Genomic DNA, 18,559 nt, shown 5'->3' with positions numbered 1-18,559 from the left:
AAAAATGTGTGCTCCGACCCCTTTAATACAGTTTTTATACTGCTTTGTTTCTTTTGTCCCCTTAAATAGCAGCTAGTAGTTTAGCCATTGTTCAGATAGTTTTCATAGGAAGTATGTATTCTATGGTAAACACATCTATGTGTGTATTTCTAATATCCTGTCTGTATTGTCATACTACAGATCCTCCACAAGACAACGGAGGTTCAGAAATCTTGAAATACCTCTTAGAGATTTCAGAAGGAAATTCTGATGGTATGTATTAATTTATGCAACACTGATATGTCACTTTGACACGCTTTGTATTGGTCACCATCTGTCTGCATGTATAAGTATATTTTTGTCCTTGGTTAATTGCATCTTAATTTTATTTCAAAAGTATTTAGACAACCATCTTATCTTTTGGGGGGGGGTTTTTCCACACAAACCCTTTAGTAAGAACATTGCCGTTCTGTGTCCTCACATTGTTATGTCTGTCCTCTTTTCTTACCCATATACTCCATTAGTGCTGTCAGAGCTTTTTTTTCTCTAAAAGGAATTTCATAAAAATACTCAAATACAAAATACAGCTCTTGTATGTTCATTGTTATCTTTGCGTTTTATCTGGTAATGATTTCATTAAGCTTTGGGAATAGTTGCATGGTTAACTGACTGATATCCAATGTGGCCAGCTGTTTGTCCTGTGATTGTTTAACTCTTTGGTGTCTTGTTTTCGGTAGCCAATCAGTGGGCCATTGCCTACAGTGGGCCTGCCACAGAGTGTGAGTGTGAGGACTTGAAACCTGGCACATTGTACAGACTGCGCACCTGCAGCATCAGCACGGGTGGCCACAGCCAGGTAACAGCATACGACACATCTGTCCAAATATGATCCCAAAAGACAGGCATTGAGATAGAATAGAGAATTGTTTTCATACAGAAAAAAGTCTCTATAGTTGCAGGAATAAGTATGTGAATTGTAATTCACAAAAATAAAAATAAAAAGTCTGTTTAAATAATGCACAAACAATGATTCACTTTACAGTGTTTATTGAACACACCATATAAACATTCATAGTGCTGTGTGGGAAACGTATGGATTTAATAACTGGATGAACCTCCCTTGGCAGCAGTAACCTCCATTAACCTTTTCTAAATGTTACTGTGGATCAGATCTGCACAAAGTTCAAGAGGAATTTTCACTTTTATTTCAGTTCAGCAATATTCTTGAGGTGTCTGCTGTTAGCAATAGAAAAAAAAAAAAACATTGCCATGCTGGTGTAATATTTAAGCAGACTGTGTGTAGTCACTTTTGATACATTTAATGTTTCATTGCTGAATAAAAGTATTAATTTCTTTCTTTAAAAAAGTCCTCAATCTTTTAAACAGTGGTGTAAATCACATATTAATTTCTGGAGTTATATTTATAAATGCATAATTATTTATTTGTGTCCCTGCAGTGCTCTGAGAGTCTGCCTGTGCGTACGCTATCTGTTGCTCCAGGACATTGCCAGCCTCTCAGAATTGTGGGTAAAGCAAAGCACAAAGAAGTGCACTTACAATGGGGTAAGATTCTCAGCACACAGTATTTCAGTTTCTTAGCCTCTTTCATTTCATGTTTACTTTTATGCATTTTAGCGTAATCTTTTATACAAAGTGATGTACAATGCATTCAAGGCACATTTTTCAGACAATTTCCTTGTGAATCAAAGCCACAATGTTGCTAACACCATACTTTCCCAGCTACAGCATCAATAAACCACATTAAGTTGGTCATTTCCATCCTCCCAAGATCTCTGCAGTTTCTGATTTATTTCTGATGATGTGAAATTACATTTCACCAAGCCTCTCTGTGGCATTCACTCAATGCCACAAAACCCCTTTGTCATATCTAGAAATAGTTTAGGATCAATATTTCCACCATTTTTGCTACACTTCCTCAATGTAACATTATCAGCTTACACATATTTTCCAGTACTAGACTAGAATGATGCTGTTGTAGTGCACTTGACTCATTGACTCCCTGTGCCTGAGATATCGCTTTGGAGTTAATAGCCAAACACCCTCAGTGGGGGAGTGAATTCTGGGTATAATGGGAGCTCCATTGTTGAGCTGCTGATTCTAGACTTTTAAGTGAACACTCTGGATTCAGGCTTTTGGAGAAGAATCTTTGATCTGAAGTTGCAAAGCTATAATTTGCTCTGCCTTAAAAGAACCCCTTACATTTATTATAAAAGATTAAATGAACCTGTAATCCTGGCCCTTTTAACTCTTTGTTGTACTGAAGGGCTTTGTCTCTGTCCTTGTTTTCAGACTGTCCCTCCTCTGAGGGGGCATGTGAGGTGAGTGAGTACAGTTTGGAAATGAGGGAGGGAGAGTCTGAGCCCGCAGAGGTCTATCACGGCTCTGATCTGGAGTGCACTGTGGGTAGTCTGCTCCCCGGCGCCACCTACAGCTTCCGCCTACGTGCTGCCAACGAGGCAGGGGTGAGTCAGGGTTTCCGCAGGGTCTCAAGTACTCCAGAGTGCAATCTGGACGATTGGGACGGGGCGACCACCCCCATTTCCATTGGTTTATAACACAGTAAACCTTATTGGTGTAGACCCGAGCATGCACATTCCTTTGTGTACGATTTTGTAATTGATTTGGCCATATTACAGAAATATTATGTTAACTCTAGAATCATAGGCCTATCTTGATTATTATCTGTTTAGTAACCATGGTAATTTTAGTCAGATGAAGTCATTGTTTACAACTCTTGATGACAGCACCTCCGGGTTCTTCAGGCTGAATAGCGCTTCATTCATATTTCCTTGAGGATTGTCAGGCCGCGGATCAGCACTAAATTGGGATTTTATACGCAAATGATGACAATTTACTGTATTTTAGAGATGCACAAACACGAACATAAGCGTCTGATTTTATGTTTTAAAGCACAACTGTTTTTCGTTGTTTAAAGAGATGAGTTATAGCTTACGTTGCTCAACTACGTCACAAACTTGTAGGTTATAAAGTGGTAATAAAATGTTTTCATGGCAAGCTCAATGTTTCCTTGTTTATATCTTAATAAAATATTTGAGTCTATTGATTCTGTTACAGTTTTTAAAAGTTCCTATAGTAAATAAGTGTCCGTGACATCAGATATTAAAAATCCATTTATGTATCCACACCCTCATTGTGTGCGTGTTCTAATCTGTGTACGCGATAAATTTAGATTCAGTTAACAACACTCGATCGTTGTAGCCATATAGACCTGCATAACCATCGAATATTAAATCACTCAGAGCTGTAAATCTGTGCAATAGGTACGTGAGCACTTTTAATGAGTAAAAGAGACCTTCTCTGTGATTTAATATATATATATAATTTTTTTTTTTTATTTTTTTTTTTTTATTAAAGACAAGAATAACTAGTCTACTAAAAATCTAAAATCAGTATAGGCCTAAAATATAGTATAAATATAAAATATAATATTCTTGGATCTTTTTAAAGGATTGAGCCACAAAAACAGTAATTTAATTTGTGCATATATATATATATATATATATATATATATATATATATATATATATATATATATATATATATATATATATATATATATATATATATATATATAAAAAAGTATAAATAAAAATGTTGCAGAGAAAATATATGAACATTTATTGCTTAAATACGCACTTAAGCAATAATAATATTAATAATAATATTTGCTGTAGGTCAGATTTAATAACAGCTGTTTTAGTAAACAAAAACATTTAAAATAGGCCTATATGCAAAAAATGTAAAAATATTGTTTCAGCAAGGTTTTTATTCCCATTAGCCACACATAAAAACCCAGTTCACGCTGATGGGCTATTTGGTATTATGTCTTATTTGTCACTGCAGTTGTTCTTTAAAATAAAACCATTTGCGGGTTTGTCTTACTGAACTACAGTGACTTATCATCATATCTAAGTTTTTGCTAATCCACCGATCCTAAAATAAAGAATATGGCTACATATAAATATACATTATACAAAGCAGCTAAATCTCAAACAGTGGATCATTTTTATCAACATCACCCAGCTAAAACTGCCCATTGTTAAAGTATGTCTGCTTCGTGTAATGTGAAAAGTGCAATAATGTCTGACTTCATTTAACATTCTTTAGCATAGGTAGGACTATATCATGGCCACGAATTAAGAATTTGTTCCCCAGACTTAATTTGTGAGCTGCACATATTAGCTCTGTTCTGTCCGAAGTACTCTGAGATGCTGCCACCAAGCGTTTGATAGGAACTTAATCTTAACTAATTAGTCATAAGTTAAAAAAAATACATTTGCTAATTGATTCTAACTGAAATCGCTGTTGTTAGCGCTTAATATTTCTGTAGTACAGCCAAACAGCGTAGATCATTCACAAAACGTCATAAACGTCTACACCAATAAGCTCTGCTGTATTATGTACAATGAAATTGGGGATGGGCGGAGTGACACGTGTCGCCCTGCCCCATCGTCCAGGGTGCACTCTGGGGCTACTCCGGGGTCTTAAAAAGCCTTAAATTTAGTTGTATCAAATTTAAGGCCTTAAAGTCTTGAATTCTACAAGAAAGTCTTAATTATGATTTAAATTTGGAGATGGAAAGACCAGAATTGCGATATGGCTGAATATGACGATTAAACTTCAAAAAGGCTATGATTTCATTCAATAAACATGAGCGCTACAAGTTCAAAGTCCGGTGCTGCGCTGCTTTGTGTAAATTACTGTCTTTACCGGGAAAACCGTTATATTTCTGCCAAACGTGACACATGCTGGCAGAGAGTGAATCTAACAGAGGTTAAACTAGTGCGCATACAAGTTTCACTGCACGATTCAGTCTATTAAAATACATTTAGAATGATCACATAATTTAAGATATGGGGGCAGAAAATGTATAACCTATATTTATATAATTTCATATAGTTAATATCACACGAAGAGGGGCATTTTTTTTCTCAAAATCAGCATGATTACAAATGTGATATTGATTTTATGCAACAGTTCAATAAACAAAAGTTAATATTAAGAGACTTACGTTTTAGACACCATATTTCCTCTTTTGCTCTATTTCTACAACAAAATAAATTCCAAACACAGCCACAGCGCTGTTTCGCGTCACTGAGCAACATGACGATTTGTTCCTGAATTAATCAACCGTTTAAATGATTGTTCAATCGCAATGACTCGCTTATTAACGCTGACTTACTGCCACCTGCTGGCGGTTTTAATTTCACATTTAAAGTATCTTCATTTTTTAAAAATAATTTCAAACATCAGTTTACAACATTTTATGTTTCAAATATCAAAACATTATTTATGCATTTGTAACTGCAGGTTAGCATTCAATGTCCTTCCGAGCTGCATTAAAGTGTGAGTAAATACATCTAAATGCCACTTCATATGCATTGCAAAGATAAATTTAGTTGATACTGATTTCATTTGCTTGGTAATAGCCCAAATGCAAGAATTTGACTCAAAAGATGATGCACACTTTTAGAAAAAATGGCTTAAAGGTAAAAATGCCCATAAAACTTGTTGTAGAAGACTCATTTCTATCACTGCTGTGAACGGACCACACAGAATATGAAGAATATCAAAAAAATTCAGGAGTCAGCTGTCCACGGTAATCTTTAAGATATCAGCACAATAAAACTCTCAGCAAAATATCGCCTAATTATCGTTATCGATAAAATCCCAGAAAATATCAAGATATCATTGTTTGCCAATTTCGCACGCCCCTAATTCATGTTATTTAATTTATATAATAATTTATTGATAATGATTGGTAAAATCAATATTATTAATATTTTTGACTTATCAATTTTCTTAAAAATGGTTTAAAGGCTGAAATGTAAAGTTTATCATTTTACAAAACTTTTTGTTTTTGTAAAAACTTGTATCTTTAAATTTAAGGAGTCATACTTATAAGTAAAAAAAAAAACTGTCAATTTCGAATGTCATAAATTGTTTTTTTAATTTCAGTTGTTTATGTCAGAAATGTGACTTCTAATGTCATAATGTCAACTTTATCTTGATTATGACTTCTGATCTTATGATGGTGACTTTTTGTGTCATTATTTTGGCTTTTATCTTACTGTTTCAATTTTGTGTGCCATAATTTTGATGTTAGATCTCATAATTGTGTCTGTTTATGTCATTGTGATTTCTTATGTGGCAGAAATGAGCTTTCATAGATATCTCTCCAGCTCTCCCAAGGATTTCTCTTTCTGTCAGTATGACAGCGTTTAATCCATCAGTGTTCAGGGAGGCAGAGATCAGCTCTAGCTGTCTAACTTTTTCTTTGCTCGAATTAAGTACCTTTCCCTGTCTCTTTTCTAGGAGTACAGCATTCAAAGTAAGCACTAGAGCCTAAGGAGAGAATTTAATCCTCTTCTCTGTTTACTTTTCATTGTTTGCTTGAGACAAACTTCCACAAGTGAAGAATCAATGTGTCGAATCAGTCGATTCAGATTGCAGTACTGGAAACATGCTCTGATTTGAGGATGTAATGCAAGATTGTTTTGGGGTCTTATTTGTTTCAGTCCTGTTTGTTTTTCACATTTTATTTGGATAGAAATAAACTTTTCATGTCATGTAGTGAATGTTAATTTGCACTTCTTTGTCTCTCTTTTCTTATGCTTACAGTATGGGCAATACTCTGAACCAACAGAAATAACAACCGCAGCTGGTCCTCCTAGCCAGTGTGTGGCGCCATCCCTCACCCTAATGTCCAATACCTGTGTGCTGGTCAGCTGGGAGGTAATTTATCATATTTAAAGCAGACCCATCATTAAAAGTTATATGGGTTTTACATAAACACACTCAACAAAACTGTCAGTATCGACGTTCAGATAAGCTGAGGTACCCTTTTGATTCAAACAATCAGTCAATAATTACTTTACGCCTCTTTCAGAGTCCAGAGAGCTCAGGGGCCGACATCTCTGAGTACCGTTTGGAGTGGGGCCAAGAGGAAGAGCCCATGGAGCTGATCTACTGCGGCCCTGATACACAGTGTGAGATCTCAGATCTGACACCTGCTACCCATTACTACTGCAGACTACAGGTATTACTGTCACTTAACAGTTCTTTTCATTTGTTTTTCAAGTGTGGAACAATTTATTGTTAATGAGAAAAGTTTTGTTGAGGCAATTTTACAAATTTCACCTTTCCTTTACTTTCATAATGCCTTTTTTAATGCCTACTTTTGTTTATAAGGTTCAGTGCCCTGGGAGTAGGAAAGTGTAAATAAGTCATTACTGCATGATGTTATTTTATTATATTTTAAGATTTATAGTGCGACATTCTAGTGCAGCCTGAATCCAAAATTAGAAAACTTGAATAGACTTTGTGTAGATATTTGTGCCGTATTTAACGTAATTAGCATTTGCTCTTGTCTATTTTAGCGTATTTAATTGAGTAGAGTAGTAAAAGTGTGATAGGAAAATTTAAAAAGAGCAATGAAAGTTGCCACTTCATTAACTGTATCATCGTACAGTGAGGCTGTAAAATGTTTGAGTCATTATGCTTTAAATAAATGAGCTGGTGATACTCATGTCGAGATGATATTATATGGTGAGTTTAATAAGAGGATTAACAGCGTAATTATTAATATAATAAGTTTTATTTATTAGGAAATGTAGTGAAGTAGCTGAAAATGTTTTACTGAATTGGATTAAGATATATAAATGTGTTTATTAATATATATTTAAGAAATGTTGGTTGATGAACTAAAACAGATGAAGGTTCTGTTAATAAATCAGTCAGTTTAATCCAAAAATTATTATTTATATTTTTTGGTGGCATTTATCATTATTGCACAACACATTAGGGTTGTCAGTGGATTCAAATATTTAATTTTTCATAGTTAATGCACAAACACATTTAGTTCCTTTTTAGAGAAGTGCCATTAAATAACAGGTGTGTGTGTAATTACTAACTTTGCCAATTTGTGTGGATGCCACAATACAGTGTCATTATTTGTCATTTAATGATCATTTTTTACAAATGAATAAACCAGTCATAACCATGAATTAAATAAATGTGAAAAACTTTGACGGCCAACTTTTAACATTATGAAATATCTATTCAGTTGTTGAACTTTGTCCCCTGTTTCAAGGCGGCGAATCAAGCAGGTGCAGGACCATACAGTGATCATGTAAGCTGTCAGACCCCCGCCACTGTGCCTGACCCGATCTCAGTGTTGTGTGTACTTGAGCACGACCCCACAGAAAGTGGCATCTACACACCTTCCACTTGCCTGGCTTTGAAATGGGATGAGCCCTGCAACAATGGAGCAGAGATCACATCTTACACACTTACACTGGGAGAGCAGCTCATCAGCCTGGGCACCAGCACCTGCTATGTGCTACAGAACCTACAGCCTGACAGTGAATACAGGTATGTACTGTACACACACACAAACACACACACCCACCCACATTGTGACACCACCATTCTGTCCACTAGATCACATTCATCTGGTGATTTACATAAGCACTTCTGAGATATGGGAAAACAGTGTTAATAACTAATAACTGCTTAGCTTTCCGATTCCCTCTGAGCCAAAACTGTGTCCTGCAGGGAGTAGTTACACTCCATCTCAGGTCTCATTTGCATTCTGCAAAATTGTCCATTTCAGCGAAGCCTGACGCCACAACCGCATCACTCCCGCTGCCTGTTTCCTCCCCCTGCCCAGGAGAACAGTGGGTAAACAGCAGCGTGTTAATGTTACTAATCGGAAGCTAATGAAAAGAGAAGGCCAGAGGGCAGAGTTTGTGTGTGTATCTACGAAGTGGCGACCATAACAGGACATCTATCCCTACATGGGGCCTCCACAGCGCACAAATAAGTGTCTTCATCAGACAGTTTATGCAACCCATGTTTTCGTCTGAGAGCTTTGATTATGGCCTTTAAATTAGAGATCTGCGTTGGACTGATTTTTCTAGTTTAATCCCACTTTCCTCTGACTCCTTTACTCGTCATCCATCTGCTCCTCACTTAACGATTTTCTTCCTGCCTACTCCCACTCAATTTACACTGCCATTTAAAAGTTTAGGGTCAGTAAGATTTTTGTGTTTTGTTTTATTTCAGAAGAAATTAATGCTATTATTCAGCATGGATGTATTTATATCCATGCTGAAGTTGTTAAAATTTAGGGTAAAGAATTTTGTTACCAAAGATTTCGATTTCAAATAAATGCTGTTCTTTTGAACTTTCTATTCATTAAAGTATCAATTCAACTGTTTCAACATTGATAATAATAAGAAATGTTTCTTGAGCACCATATCAGCATATTAGAAAGATTTCTGAAGGATCATGTGACACTGAAAATTCAACTTTACCATCAGAAAAATTAATTTTTTATAATATATTAACATAGAAGATTATTTTTAATTGTAATAATATTTCTCAATTTTACAGTTTCACTGTAAATTTGATTAAAAAAGGCAGCTTTCATGAGCATAAGAGACTTTCAAAAAAAATTAAAACAATTTAAAAAAATCTTACCGACCCTAAATTTTTTAACTCCAGTGTAGGTCTTGTCACCTTTTTTCCCCTATTTTTTTCCACAAATTCTTAATATTCTCATTAACAAAACAGAGAAAATAAACCGTGGCTGCATTTACACTGTTTAAGCACTATACATTTAAATCTTGAAACACAAATCCCTGCTTTTTACATTTACATAAAATGTCAAATTGTAATTTTTTGCTCAAATCTAAATTAAATTAAACTATTTAAATGTTGCTTACACGGATTAAACTCTGTTCTGAAAATCTGGGTTGTAAATTCTCATTCAGAAAGAGATTGGACCTCTCTGTAGGTTAGATTTTTTAACACGTCTACAATTTTTTTGTGTGCGTTTTATATTTTTAGTATTCCCTCCATGTTCAGTATTCATGTGCAGGGAAGATCAGGGTTTATTTTCTAGTTATGGTTGACCTTTCCATTTCCATGTCGTCCATCTGTTGCATTTGTCTGCTGTTGGACTTCCACTTCATTAGCATTCTCAGCCATGCATCATACCTCACTGTTTTATTTTTCTGACACTGCTCATGGAACAGTAATAATAATTTTATATATATGTATATGTGTGTGTGTGTATGTTTATGTGGTTTATGAGGACACAAATTTGTATAATGACATGGGTATGACAGAGGTATTACAATATGAAGGTGGTTTATGAGGACACTGCTTATGTCCCCGTAATTCAAAAAGCTTAATAAACATACTAAATGGTGTTTTTTTGAAAATCTAAAAATGCACAAAGTCTCCTGTGAGGGCTAAGTTTAGGTGTAGGGTTGGTGTAGGGCAATAGCACACACAGTTTGTTCAGTATAAAACCATTACGCCTATTGAGAGTCCCCATAAACCACAAAAACCAACATGTGTGTATGTATATGTGTATGTGTGTGTGTGTGTGTATATATATATATATATATATATATATATATACTTGTATGCATGCATGCATACATACATACATACATACATACATACATACATACATACATACATACATACATACATACATACATACACATATACATATACATACACACACACAAAATATATATATATATTTTTTTTAAACATTCTTTTTATTCATTTTTATTCATTGAGTGCTTTTGGATTTTAGAAGCAAAACCAAAGGCTGGAGTCCACTGTGCAGATTTCATTATCTGATAGCAGACTATCTCAGTAATCTCCTGCCAGTGTTCTGACTGGTCTAATAGCAGTGTAAACTCTGTCATTTACCTGAGTTTCTTTATTCTCAGTATATTTAATAGATCTTATTCAAACAAATGGGTTAGGGTAGTAATGTCATAAATTTGCTTTGTGATCAGTGACTTTAAATAATGAGAATCTTAAATATGGTTTCATGGTTTCTTATTTGTAAGTCGCTTTGGACAAAAGCGTCTGCTAAATGACAAAAGTAAAGTAAGTAAGTAAAGTAGGTTGAAGTGAAAATTAGATTTTGAATATAAGATTTTTGATATGGCCTAAGACTTTCGAACCCGACTGTATATTAATCAAGACCAGATCTTTTTCTTTTTTTTGAGCCGGGCCCAGTGTGAAGTAGACTGTATGGTCATTTGATCTCTCCTAGATCGATTATGTCTTTTGTCATTAGAGGCATACAGACTAATGAAATCTCTTGAAAGGTTAAAGTATGTTTTGTTTTCAGTTAAATGTCAACTAAACAGTCTGATGTTGTGGATGAGCTGCTGTTAATTCCAGTCCAGACTCCCCAACTCCCCAATTCTTTTTAAACCCAGAAATTGATTTTAGTTCTATTTGATTTAATAATATAACAAGGCAATAATACACAAAGCACTTTCAGCTGACAAATATAAATTTGATTGAGCTTAGCAAGGTGAAAGTTAAGGAAGTTATTTGCATCCCCAAGTGAGCGAAACACAGCATGATGTGGCTTATTACTTCTTATAGTGGCAGTGAGTGAAGAGATCGACCACATCTCATTTCACATCAAGGCTGAGTCAGGTGAAGCTAGGTAAAACAAGCTATATTTTCGCCCGTTTTAGCTGCATTTTGTAGTTGTTTTTTTTGTTGGAATAAATGCAAGTAATATTATTTATTTAAAATTGTATTTATGTACATGTGTGTGTAAATATATTTGTGTTGTGCCATGGAAATGCCAAGTGTTTCACATGGTTAACAGCAAAGCAAGGGCACATCTGTTGGCCTGTTGATAAACATGTGAAACCCCTTGCACTCCTTTGATACATTCATATTCAGATGAAGTTGCTCATCTGATTGTCATCTGCTCACCTCCTGCATGAACGGCAGCTGTAAGCGAAGGCAAATGTTGTGTTTTTAACACATGAACATAAATGAGTCTAGTACAGTGAGTCACATTAGCTCTGTTATTGATGATGTGTCTCTGTTGACATTTGTTGTGCTTTGAAAGCAAATGCAAATCCACATGCTGAAAGGTTGCAGTGCAGTTGCTTTACGATATACAGTTCAGCGGTGACATGAAGTAAACAAGTTGCTTGGCTTTCTTGCTTTTGGAAACAACATAAGTACCTGATTGTTTAGCTGTTCTGAACTGCCCTGGTCAATTTCGTAGCCTTCATGTCTTTAAAGACTCAGTGCTGTTCTTCTGAAAAGAATGGCTACTCAATTGAATGGCGTTAAATGTGTAGTAAAGCTACACTTTTCATACTTTGCTGCACTACAAGTTAAAATGTATAAATGCATCGAAGATACTAAATAGAGCAATTATGTCATTAAAACTAATTGTATAATGATCACGTTTTATGTGGTACTAAAATAATGAGGATTTCAATTAGGCTGACAGCATTAACTCTGAAGACTTTTGGGAAAATTATAACTAAACATGCACACTAATACACTTAACTAAATCAAAAAGTGATAAATATATTACATTAAACAAAATATTTGTTTGTTCCACAAAAAAGAGATTATTTTTTAACCTTGCACTAAAACAATCAGGATGTCAATTAGACACTTTTCTGAACACTGAACACTTTCAGTGGAATTTAGTTAAAAAGTATATTTTAAAGGACACTAATACACTAAATCTAAGTCTACAAACATTAATAAAAGTATTTGTTTAAATAAAATATTTGGTTCTATAAAAAAAGACAAATGCTTAATGTTTCAAAATGCTTCTTGGAACATTGAGTTGTTTCGTTTTGTTTTGTTTTGTTGTGTTTTGTTGTGTTTTGTTTGTTTGTTTGTTTTGTTGTGGTGTTGTTTCGTTTTGTTGTGTTTGTTTTTATTTGTTTATTTTTTGTTTTGTCTTGTTGAATCTCTGAAATGAGTCAGACTTTCCAAATGCTACCGAGTGACGACTTCTAGGGAAATATTGTAATTATTGTCTCTGCTCACTCAAAGCTTGCAATACAATGTGTGACATACACCATGTTGTTGAAAGGTTTTGATGAAAGAGCAGGTTTACGTTCTTAATGAGTTATTGATTTACACCTCAAAGCTGCTTTGTCTCAATCAGGAGGTCTTGTGGTAAAGGTCAGGTAAAGTCCATCATGCTGATCCTTGAAGCTTAACATCACCTTGCTGCTGGCTCTTGTAATGTCATAACTTTTATGATTTTTTTGTGACACATGCACGAAAATGTAATTTCATAGTAACCAAACTGAAATATTACTTTTGAGGAGTAAAGAAGAATTTCCTACTGAGCCCATCCATCACACTGCACTGTGTTATTACTCTCTATCTGATGGTGGTCAGAGGTTTTCAGTCTCGGGCTTTGTCTTTCTGTATATCATTAGTAGGAGTGACCAAAATCTTATTACCCTTACATAAAATGACTATAGACAGTAATTGTGATTTATATCATGGTAGTTTTGGAAGAAATCGAGCAGAAGTAAACAGACGATAATGCTTGTTTTTATAATCCAGTAGATAAAATTGTTTTACATAACATAAGGCAGTCCTGCTCACCGATAGCAGAATAGAAACGCTATATCTGTAGCAGTTTACACATTTCTAGCTCTGCACCATATACAGGTCAAATCGCCCAGCCCTAAAGATCACCTGATATGCATGTTTTAAAGGAGACTCTCTGTGCTGTGTCAGTTTGCAGATTCAGGCAGTGAATGAGATTGGTGCCAGTCCCTTCTGCCCTCCCCTGCTGGCCCGCACCAGGCCGCTGCCCCCTGTCCCGCCCCGACTGGAGTGCACTGCCGCTGGACCCCAGAGCCTCAAACTCAAGTGGGGAGACAGCAGCAATGCCAAGAGCCTGCTTGGAGAAGAGATGGTCTACAACTTGCAGATAGAGGACAAGAACAGAAGGTCAGTTCATCTCGATTACACCTCATAAATGACAATAGATGCACTGCTAAGAGGGAAATTTAATTCATTTTGAAAGCGCACTTTGAGCAATAATGTAATTTAGTCAATCTGAACTGACTTTAGATGGCAGCCATATTTTGGCATTACAGGTACATCATTTTATTTTTAAACTTTTTAGCTTGTATATTTTTTTTTAGTTGTTTATAACTCAACAACTGAAAGCTTTCGTCCTGTAGAAATGAGTGCTTTGAGGTGTAATTAATGTTATAGGTCTTCAGCCCTTGCTATTATAGACATACCTGTAGATTGGCCAGGCCAGTGCATTTTTAACCTCCCCGAGTTTCAGTTTGGCTCACATCCTAATTTAATTGTTACTGTTGATTGCTTTCTTTAGCAGAGCGGTGTTTTGGCAGTATTTGTGAGCGGGCAACAGGCCTGACAGATGGGCATTTAATAGAAAATATAATGAATTCCCCAACCGACACTGTCGGAAATCCTTTTAGTGATAGACTGCTTAATTTTCTAATTATTCTAATGATTCTCTTTAGCCAGTAATAGTTTTTCCACAAGGGGAGAGGTGATTAAAGCATTCATCTTTAACAAACATGTACCAAAGGTGTATATAGTTTATAACTACTCTAACTCTAACTTTATATAGTTTACAAATTATCTTATAACTTTCAAAAGTTGAGTCAGTTTAATTTTTTTTATTTTATTTTTTTATATTTGAACATAGGAACTCTCTTGATGCTCACCAAGGCTGTATTTATTAGATGAAAAATGCAGAAAAAATGTTACTGAAAGTAACTGAAAGTTACAAAATGAAATGTCATAGTCATAAACAGAGGGCTAACAAATGGTAGTATAATGTCCCCTTGACTTTGTGTGTTAGTCCTGATCAAAATAAAGGCCTAAGATCAAATTGCCATCATCAGTGTGCATTAGTGTTGCTGTTGTTTTTGTGTTTTTTTGCTATGCTAACAATGATTAATTCAGGTGCTTAATCAAAATTAGATGCCAACTGCACAGTCAGGACAGACTAGATTCAGCATGGCTCTGAAATAGACTCGTAATCATTCTTCTATTACACATTTTAGTAACCATATATGTACTATCTATCAAACCAACAATAGCAGCTATTGTATCAGAGCACTTCTCTATGGACTCTCCTCGTGTTCTTGTTTTCTTACTCTGAAAAACCCTTTCTTCTGGAGTTTATTTTATGATTCAGTAGGTGATCTGTTACTGCGTGTTGGAGCTGGACTTGCACAAAAGACTGTGCTTAGTACTATTCCTTTATATGCACATAAAAATCTATCAATCTAAGCCAGCATTCCAACACAGACTTGGATGATAAGAACATGAAGAGAGTTTGATGGGCTAAAGTGAGAATATTAAGTACGAACTGGTGGTCAATGGTCCGTTTATTTTATCTCATTAGTCAGACATCGAGCTGGCAGGAATTTCTTGAGACTGGCAAAGCATCTCTGGAAGCAGTCATTAAATAGCAGCTGCTGCTTTGTTCTCTGTTTTGACCTGAGTTGTTTGTGTAAAGACTGATGGTGTTGCGCTAGGACAGGACATGGCATGAGGATACCCTGAGCTCACTGCCAATACCTGAAATTTCTACCTAATTTATTGTAATTGAGAGCAAAAAAAGGTTAAATAAAATTTTGAAAGTCTGGGGCTGGTCTACAATGTCATTATGTCCTATGTTTGTCTTCGGAACACACAAATGGGCATAAAAGAGCATTCTTTAACATTTTGTGTTTTTTTTTTTTTTATTGACTTTTTTTGGTTTTTGGACAAATATAGCTCATCATTAAAACTGTTAACAATTGTCAACTAAAATCTACAAAGCAGTTAATAAAATAAATTGTTTGGATGTTAAAATGGATATACATGTCATTTTTTTTCAGAAATTAATATTTTTAAGCAAGGATGTATTTGATCAAATACAATGAAGACTTGTACATTATTACAAAAATATTTTTAATATAAATGACGTGCTTTTGAACAGTTTACTAACAGTTTACACAAATATTAAGCAGCACAACTGTCTTCAACATTGATGATAATTAAACATTCTTGAGCATGAAATCAGTATATTACAATTATTTCTGAAGGGGATCATGTGATACTAAATGCTGGAGTAACAGCTGCTGAAAATTCAGCTTTGCCATCACCGGAATAAACTACATATAAAATATATTAAAATAGAAAATAGTTATTTTTATATTGTATTAATATTATGGTTTTTACTGTGTTTGATCGAATAAATGCAGCCTTAATGGAAGCAAGAGAATCTTTCAAAAATGCTTACCAACCCTAAAATTTGATTGGTGCCAAGTTTAAATAACACATCATTAACATAAATGAAATGTTTATGTTTTAGGTTTGTCACAATCTACAGAGGCCCAAGCCACACATATAAGGTACAGAGACTAAATGAGTCGAGCAGCTACTGTCTCAGGATTCAAGCTGTGAGCGAGGCAGGAGAGGGCCTTTTCTCTGAAGTACACACCTTCCATACGACCAAGTCTGTTCCTCCAGCTCTCAAGGGTAAAGTATATTTATACAATAATATGTGCACATTGTTTCACGCCACATGTGTTCATGTAATGGATGGGCACTTATTTGATGCTTATACAGCTAAACTTGTGTATTATCGTTTAGCTCCCAAAGTGGTACAGATGGAAGGGAATGTGTGTGAGGTGAGTTGGGAGAGCATTCCACCAATGAGAGGAGACCCTATCATCTACATCCTACAGGTGCTGGTGGGCCGGGAGTCTGATTACAAACAGGTGAGGTTCCATTTTTCATACCTGAATTGTCAGTACTGTAGATTATTACTGTCTATTAGCCAGTGATTAATCTCATACCTTTTATAATTTATCTAAACACTAAACACTGCATTGCATTCATAGTAAAATGTATGTATTATGAAACAGGACAGAGATATCATATGCAACAGTGCTCTTTAGTGATCGCATTTGCATAAAAAAAAATTAGAATTCTGTTACATACTGTATAATTCGATAGTCCTTTTAGATCATTTTTTTAAAATTGCATTTATTTTGAGAAAATTTGCTGAAAATTTACTCACCCTCAGGCCATACAAGATGTAGGTGAGTTTGTTTTTTCTTCAGAATAGATTTGGAGAAATTTAGCATCACTTGCTCACCATTGGATCTTCTGCAGTGAATGACTGCCATCCGAATAAGAGCTGATAAAAACATCACAATAATTCAAAAGTAATCCACATGACAGTCCCATCGGTTAATGTCTTGTAAAATGAAAAGCTGTGTGTTTGTAAGAAACAAATCCATCAAGACATTTTCCCATCAAATAATTTCCCTTCAAATCAAAACAACAGAGGATGGACTTGTTCACTGAAGCTCACCAATAGAGCATGATGCTAAATTTCTCCAAATCTGTTCAGATGAAGAAACAAACTCATCTACAGTATATTTTGGATGGTCTGAGGGTAATTTTTCAGCAAATTCTGGGTGAACTATGCCTTCAACAAACATATGTCTTCAACAAACATATGTGATTATTTTTTATTTAATTTAACTTTAATCTTTATTAATATATCCACACCTATAGGCAAAACAGAAAATGCATGAAGTTTCTTGCTAGTCTTTGCAGTGCATTGTTATTCAAGGAAAGGGAAAATGATCAAGATGTCATCCCCACAGACTAAGTCTCAGATAGAAGCAGGATGATAGGTTTGTGTCCTCTGCCTGAGACTCTTAGTATTCTGCAACTGATGTTGATGCCACTGCTAATGGCTTGATAGATACCAACACCCAGCTCATCTATCATACTTCATACAATTGAAGGAAACAACAGCATACATTTAAAATTGATATTTTATCTATTTCAGGTGATTTTTCATTCGGGGTTGTTATGATTTGGAGAAATTCTATTAATACAGGAAAACACAGGATACACGTTTAACCTGATGAAACTATTGAACTTGCCTTTTTAAGAATCAGTGACTTTTGTGACAGTTCAGTGCGAGTCCCTGGTTTGTCTCAGAGAGAGAGTTATCATTTACTGCACAAGTGACATTATTGCACAAATTTTTGTCAGTTCGCTTATAAATGTGCCGTCATTTTGCATTTAATAGCCACATTAGTAGATCAGCCTGTGAATCATAAATCCACTGAATGGTTGTGAAGGCCAAAAGGTCTCTCTTGGGAGTTGGCCAGAGCAAGCCAATCAGATCCCTTTCTTCACTGGGATATTTTTCTGTTAGGGGCACAAAAGCTGCTGTTCTAATGTAGCTGGCATGGCTCCTATTACTGTGTTAATGTGTTCCTTGTCCTGTGAGCTGTTAAAATGGATGTGAGAAGTGAGAACTGTGTTATTTGCATGTAAAGAGAAGCAAGGGTTTAATGGCAGCAGATGCCATCTTCTGTTTGCTTTGGTTCTAGGGTGTATGTGTGAACTTGTAACTAGTGTACATCTCCATTTCACCATCTTATTTATAAAACAGGTGAAAGTTACAGAACAAGCAAGGACCCAGTACAAATCCTGTGTGCATCTCAGATCATTTTCACCCAGATAATGCATGTTAACCATACCTTTTTTTAATTCAACACTTATTTTCCTCCATATAAATGAAAAATAAAATACAAAACACATAAATTAATTTAAATTCTACAAGTGAAATTAGGCATCACTGCATTATAATGTACAGCATAAATAATGGATGTTCAGTTTGCGATATGTTAGATTAACAGTTTTGTTC

General features: G+C 35.1%; 1 protein-coding gene across 1 annotated transcript in view; it reads left to right on the top strand.

Annotated features, from left to right (window-relative positions):
• Positions 1-18,559, top strand: part of LOC306846300 (fibronectin type III domain-containing protein 3B-like) — a 160,426-nt gene that overhangs the window by 134,026 nt on the left and 7,841 nt on the right. The window contains exons 16-25 of the mRNA XM_079379569.1: positions 181-252; positions 717-835; positions 1,437-1,542; positions 2,290-2,462; positions 6,643-6,756; positions 6,911-7,060; positions 8,114-8,394; positions 13,585-13,800; positions 16,196-16,362; positions 16,477-16,604. Coding sequence (XP_079235695.1) covers positions 181-252; positions 717-835; positions 1,437-1,542; positions 2,290-2,462; positions 6,643-6,756; positions 6,911-7,060; positions 8,114-8,394; positions 13,585-13,800; positions 16,196-16,362; positions 16,477-16,604 — 1,526 coding nt within the window. The remainder of the gene's footprint in view (positions 1-180; positions 253-716; positions 836-1,436; positions 1,543-2,289; positions 2,463-6,642; positions 6,757-6,910; positions 7,061-8,113; positions 8,395-13,584; positions 13,801-16,195; positions 16,363-16,476; positions 16,605-18,559) is intronic.

This window comes from Barbus barbus, assembly GCF_936440315.1.
Source record: "Barbus barbus genome assembly, chromosome: 26".
NCBI lineage: Eukaryota > Metazoa > Chordata > Actinopteri > Cypriniformes > Cyprinidae > Barbus > Barbus barbus.
The sequence above is the reverse complement of the archived record's forward strand: the minus strand, read 5'-3'. Positions and strand labels throughout refer to the sequence as shown.